General features: G+C 53.8%; 1 protein-coding gene across 5 annotated transcripts in view; it reads right to left on the bottom strand.

Annotated features, from left to right (window-relative positions):
• LOC138167692 (zinc finger protein 184-like) overlaps window positions 1-4,801 on the bottom strand; it is a 31,699-nt gene extending 26,898 nt beyond the window's left edge. The window contains exons 1-4 of one of the 5 annotated variants that reach the window (XM_069096654.1): window positions 4,666-4,801; window positions 4,013-4,116; window positions 3,459-3,839; window positions 2,873-2,965 (exon numbers count right to left, since the gene is read on the bottom strand). In XM_069096654.1, coding sequence (XP_068952755.1) covers window positions 2,873-2,965; window positions 3,459-3,638 — 273 coding nt within the window. In that variant the 5' untranslated portion in view covers window positions 3,639-3,839; window positions 4,013-4,116; window positions 4,666-4,801. The other 4 variants (XM_069096656.1, XM_069096652.1, XM_069096655.1 and 1 more) reach the window with 4 other exon arrangements.
• Between the last annotated feature and the right edge of the window lie 1,651 nt (window positions 4,802-6,452).

Raw genomic sequence — 6,452 nt, 5'->3', positions numbered from 1 at the left:
ACCAGAGATGCTGCTGAGGTGAAACAGACCAGAGGTGCTGCTGAGGTGAAATGGACCAGAGGTGCAGCTGAGGTGAAACGGACCAGAGATCACATGCAGAGGTGAAATCAATAGGCCTTGGCACCATAGTGAATCTAGAGGGTAAGAGAGAGTGAGGAATCCAGGATGACTCCAAGGCTACGTACCTGAAGGACTGGGAGTACACTTGACAGTGATGTGGAAGGTGGGAGAGGGGAGGGTTTAGGGGGAAAGATCATGGGTTCTGTTTTGGGCAAGTTAGTTTAAATGTCTCCTAAACATCCAGTTCCAGATGTCTGAAGGGCAGTTAGAGATCAGAGGTCAGCAGAGACTTTAAATCCATGGAGGTTGATGAGATCACCAAGTGTAGTAGTATGGAGAGAGAAAAGAAGAGGGCCCAGAAAAGCCCTGAGAGACACCTAGAGTTAGAGGAGGTGATCCGAAAAAGGATCTGCAAGGGAGACAAAGGAGGGGTCAGATGGGCAGGAAGAAAACCAGGAGAGAGAAAAGAGTGTCAAGGTGGAGAGTGATCAGTAGTATTCAAGGCTGCAGAGAGGCCTAGAAGAATGAGGACTGAAAAAAGGCCACTGTATTTAGCCACTAAGAGATCACCAGTAACTTCGGGGAGAGCAGTTTCAGGGGAATGATGAGGTCAGAAGCCAAATTGTCAGGTTAAGAAGAGAGGGAAAGAAGTAGAGGCACCAAATGTAGACAGACTGCGTTTTCAAAGGCTTTAGATGCAAAGGGCAGATGGGACATAGAATGACAGCAGGGATAGATGGAACAAGTGTGGTTTTTTTCAGGATGGAGGAGACAGAGGCATATTTGTGAGTAGTTGGGAGGGAGCCAGGGGACAGTATGATAGGAGAGGGAGGCTTGAGGTTTGAAACAGCCAGGGAGAACAACAGTGAATCAATCAGCAAGAAGTCAATGAATCACTAGGAAGCAGTGAAAGCATGGGGCTGCATGGCTTTCTCTGGCGGTGTTTATCAGGAACAGAGGAGGGGTGGTGGTAAAGAGAAGGAACCCTGGGGTAGAGTTCACCAAGGGCTGATTGGTAACAAAACACCCGATGACAGGGATTCAAAAGCAGAGGAGACACTGTCGAGTTGATCCACTTCCCTCTAGGACCCTGACTTCAAACAGAAGAAAGTAAAGCCAGGCAAGAATAATGGACCTTTCACTTGTGTTCCAGGAGCCCCATGATCCTCACACCTCATCAGCACCCTCTGCCCTTAGGACCCCTCTGAACAGTGAGCAGAGCCAAGGGCTCCTTCCCAGACCTCCTCTTGAGGCCCTCAGGGCAACCATCTCTTCCGTCTCCATCAAGCTTCTGAACCAGGTACCATGCTTCACCTCCTGTTCTTCCTTTCCAGTTTCCTTCCTTCACACTGTAAGCTCCCTGAGGGTGGAATTATCTTCTTTTTTTAAGATGTGTAACCCCAGCACTTAGGACACTGCCTGGCACATAGTAAAGGTTTATGTGTTTGACTAAATCAGAATATTACCTTAAGCAATATATGTCAAAAGACAGTTGTGTTGAATTTTAAAGTTCCAAGTAATTAACTTTTCCTTTTTTAGGGTATATTTATAGCATTTATACTTCAGAAGTTACTAAAGCTTAAAACTGCACTAAGACTTTCAGGGCAACATGTGTTATTCAGTTATTCTTGGTCTTTTCTGGTCTCAGCTTAGAAAAATGAAAGACTGGGGAAAGTTAGAAATAGATTGTTTTCTCTACTTGGAGACCTGGCTCAAGCACTTACTACTGGCATCATTTAGGGCAAATCCCTTCCTCAACCAACATCAGTCTCCTCATCTTCAAAATGGGAGTATGACTGCTTGTACTATGGACAAGTTTTTGTGAACAAAAGTATTTTGGACATCTTCAAGTACAAAAGGACAAGCTACCATTGAAGACAGACAACTTTTACATCTGATGAAACTTTCAGGTTCAGGAGTAAAAGAAGAGGGGCCACAAGAACCTTGCCAAATGAGTGAGCTAGTGTTGAGTGATGAAGAAAGGGACATGAGGCCAGGGGGTATCCTCTCCAAAGGAGGCAGCCCTCTGCATGAAAACTAAGTTGCCAAATCAAATCATTGGGTGGTCATGTCCCACCAGACCTGGTGGCAAGGTGGCACAGTGCCCATAATTCTGGGTCTCAAATCAGAATCCCATCTCGGACACTGATTAGTTGGACCAAGGGCAAATCACTTAATCTGTTGCCTCAGGTTCCTCTTCCATTAAATGAGGTTCATAAGAGGACCACCCTCCCAGGATGAATGTGAGGCTACAATGACAAAGTATTTGTAAAGCCTTAGAGAAATGCCACGGGGCAGCCAGGTAGCACAGCGAGTAAGAGCACCGGCTCCAGTGTTGAGAAGACCTGGAGATCGAATCCCAGGCTCAGACACTTAGCACCCACCCAGAAACACCTGGCTGTGTAACCTTGAGCAAGTTACTTAACCCCAATTGCTTTAAAAAAAAAAAAAGAGAAATGCCAGCAATTATTATTAAATCCTCTCAAGGCCTCAGTTTTCACTGTTACTGAATGAGTGGGTTGGGAAAGATGTTCTGTGAGGTCCTTCCTCCTCCACACAAGAGCCTCTGTTTCTTGGAGGCTTGCACATGGAAAAGAAGTGGCATTACTTCTTTTTTTTTTTTTTGAGGGGAGAAGGAAGGGCAATTGGGGTTAAGTGACTTGCCTGAGGGCAAACAGGTAGTAAGTGTTAAGTGTCTGAGGCCACATTTGAACTCAGGTCTTCCTGACTCCAGGGCCAGTGCTCTATTCACTGCTCACCCAGCCACCCCCCCAAGAAATGGCATTTCAATAAAGCGTTAAGTGCCACTCACCTGGCAGGTCTGAGCAGTCAGCAACACAGGGGCCATTCTCTCTTCTTTGAAGAGTTTTTTCCCAGGGAAGAGCAGCGTTCTCAGGAGGCCCAGCTGGGAAGAAAATTGAACTATGAAGGGAGCTCTGGACGGGTCCTCCAATTCTCAGACCCACAGACCCCATTAAAAAAAACCCTCCATCCTTCTCAAGGGAGCACCTGGGGTCTGCACTGTCCCCAACTCAATGACCACTTACTAAGCAGCTTCTACATAAAAGGTACAAGTGATTACGAATCGGAAGTCGTGCTTTCTTTGGAGACGACAGAGAACGTAAACAGAGATGTAAAAACCCTAACTAGCAGGGCAAGAGGACCGAGCTCTGTATGTCACTGCATAATCATTGCAGATTTTAAGCATTTTTTCCCTGCAAAAAAGTGGGGTGCGACCATTATTATGGGAAGCTTTTCAAATTGTGCAGGTATTCCTTAAAAATTATTATTTACTTGTCTTTGGTGCAAGATTAGGCTGGACATGTGAACATACACTAAAATGTAACAGGAAGCTTCCTGGGCATGCGCAATTTGACAAATCAAGGAAAGCTTTCAACCTTGTCAGTGTAAGCAGGCGGCACCTTTGGGCGCACAGAGAGGTTCCATCGCCGCATGAACCTCATAACCCAGCCCCGACTCTCCTTAAACTGCGTGCTGAGAATGTTGTGCTTGCGGGCCGCCTCCCGAGCCTTCCTCTGCAGCATTTCATAGGACAGGCTGCGGCCGCGCCTGCGCATTTCCTTGACGTACACAAACACCTCTTGGTCGATCTGCGGGAACTTGCCCGTCTTGGGCCCCCTGAAGGCCCGCCTGGCCAGGTCTGTGCTCTCCAGCTTCGCTTTCAGCTTCCGCCAGTCCCGCACCAGCTTCTCACTCACCGAAAACTGCCTTTCGGCGGCTCTGTTTCCGTGCTGCTCCGCAAACACGATCACCTGCAGCTTGAAGCCCGCACAATAGTTCCTGTACTTGCCCATGGTCGCGCAGCGGCACGTGGGGGGCCTGCACGAGGCAGCAGAGCGGGTCCCGCTGCGCCCGTTCCCGGGCCACGCTAAGGAGCCCCCGGCCGGCTGCCCCCCGCCCGGGGACACGCTGCTGCTGCTGCTGGCATTACCTTTTAAGCGGCGGCTGATGAGGACGGCGCCAGCGCTGGGCCCGAAGAGACGGGGGCGGCGGCGATCATGCGTGCACGGCCAGCCCGGACGGATTCTGAAACACCTGCAGGGAACAGGAGACCGGAGCTCAGATCGGGCTGCGAGGCAGCGGGGGGCCCTGGGCCGGTCTCACCGCCCCCAGGAAGCTCTAGGTCATCGTGAAGAGGGAGGGCCCCCCAGAATACGCCCCGGGGCCACACAGCACCCTCCAACCCTGGGTCACAGACGCGGAGCCGGGCCGGGGCCTGGGCCTCGAACGCCAGCAGGAAGGGTCTTGGGGTCGGTCTGGCTGGAGGACGGCCGGAGGGAAGGCCCTTCCAGGCCAAAGGGCGGGGGATCTGGGACCGAGTCCCGGGAGCCTGGAGACCTGCAGCTCACAGCGCCCCCGCCCCTAGGAGCGGAGCCTGGAGCGCTCCCCAAGCTCGGGCACCACCCCGAGATAGGCCCCGGCATGGCCAATGGACGTGCGGCCAGTGGGCGGGGCGCGGAAGCCCCGGCGCATGCGCCTAGGTGGCAGCCTCCCCTCCCCCCATCTGTCCTAGCCCTGGACTCCAGGGCCCTGCTTCCGACCTCCCCCTCCCCCGCCCGGCCAAGTGTCCGGCTCCCCACTCACCCTGGCTTGGGATGTAAGCCCCGGGCTAGGAGGCGGTGGCTGAGCTCGGAGCCGAACCGAGGCAGCACCGAGCGCCTGAGACCTGAAGGAAAGCCGAAAGCGGAAGTGACGCACTAGGTGGAGGCTTTCTTCCGGTCTCCCCTCGGGCTCCACGACGACTGCGTCTGATCGGCCGAGTAGCATCCTGGGAAACGTAGTCCCAGACTGGGCCGCGGGGCCTCATGCGCTTGCCCTTAGCGATAGGAACGGCGCCCCCTGGGGGCAGCCTCTTGTTATGCAGCCCACCTCAGACCCTCCCCTCCCCCCCAAGCTTGCAGGAACTAGACCCCAGAGGACGTCAGGGCCAGCTGCATATGACACATTGGGAAACCAAGCCCCAGAGCGCGAGGGGGTGCAGAGATAGTGCAGAGGACTTGGCTTCTGATCCCGCCTCTGGCAGGCACTCTGTGACCCTGGGCAAGTCACGTCACCTCTGTTTGCCTCAGTCTCCTGAACTACAAAAGGCCCCCAATAGCTCCCTGCTTGAGGAGAGGATCCAATGAGACCGCGTTTGCAGAGCGCTGACCCCGAGACTCTGCAACAACGCTAGTTAGTATCGTCGCCCTCGGGGTCAGGAGGACATGAGTTCAAATCCAGCCTCAGAGCCTTACAGGCTGGGTGACCCTGGGCGAGTCACCTCCCCCTCTCTGCCTCAGTTTCCTCATCTGTACAATGGCAGGCCAGTATCTCTGCCCAGAAAGCGCCCACGGGGTGTGCCGGGTAAACAGACAGTTTCTGCTTAGTTACCCACGCTAGCGGCAATTAACACAGGCGTCAGCGACAATGCCAATGCCAAGGGGCAGCGCAAGACGTGGGTGAAAACCAAGCTCCGTAAGAGAGACCCAGGGTTTCTGTGGGCGGAGCCAACAGGAAGGGGCGTGGCCGGGCGAAGAAGGTGCGCTGACCGCAAAAGGATTCCTTCCTGGAGGCTTGGCTGCAGTCCAAGGGCCATGCTTGAGGACCTAGAGGGCCACGTGTGCTCCCGTGGCGCTGGGTTGTGCAGACGGGGAGCCCGTGGGGGATGGGGACGGCTGGGGAGGGGGGGGGTGAGTGGCTTACTTGGCAGGACCCCAGCCACACAAGCATTTCCCCAGCCTGGCACAGACCCCAGGTCACACAGAGTCCAGCTTGGGGCGCAAACTCTGCATTGTTATGTCAGCTGGGGGGTTTCAGGGCTCTGGGTCCAGTGTTTCTGGGAGGAAAACAGGGAACCCCTTACCAGCCGTTACCATCCCCCACTGGCACACCAATGACCACAGTGAGCTCAGTGGGCACAGGGGCACGTGGACGCCCCCAGGACAGCCCATCACAAAGGAGGACCAGGACCAGAGGCACAAGTCCTGGTAAGAATGACCAAGATCAGGAAAAGTCCAACACCACCAAGGTCATCAAGGCAGACCCAGAAAAGAATACCCACCCTCGGGTGCTGGCCTCCAGCAGCAGATGATGAATCTGCCCATTCTTCCTGCCCTCCATCTACTTCCCACGAGTCCTGGACCCACGCAGCCCTCAGCTCTGGCACAGTTCTCCTCAAGGGCACCCTTCCATGGTCTTTTCCATTCTGGTTCTGATGGGGTTTGAGGGGTCCAGAAACCTCCCCCCCCCCACACACACACAGATGGGAGCATTGGACAGGGTCACCTGGAATGAATTCACAGACTCACACTGTCTTCAACTCAAGGAGGCAAAGGTTTATGGTTACACTTTTCAGTGAGCAAGAGTTCTTAAGGAACCTGCAACCTCAGAGG

The sequence above is a fragment of the Petaurus breviceps genome, unplaced genomic scaffold, assembly GCF_028583685.1.
Source record: "Petaurus breviceps papuanus isolate PSGF00001 unplaced genomic scaffold, PetGlider_PUasm1.0 287, whole genome shotgun sequence".
Classification (NCBI taxonomy): domain Eukaryota; kingdom Metazoa; phylum Chordata; class Mammalia; order Diprotodontia; family Petauridae; genus Petaurus; species Petaurus breviceps.
Note: the sequence above shows the minus strand (reverse complement) of the source record. Positions and strands in the feature narration are given on the sequence as shown.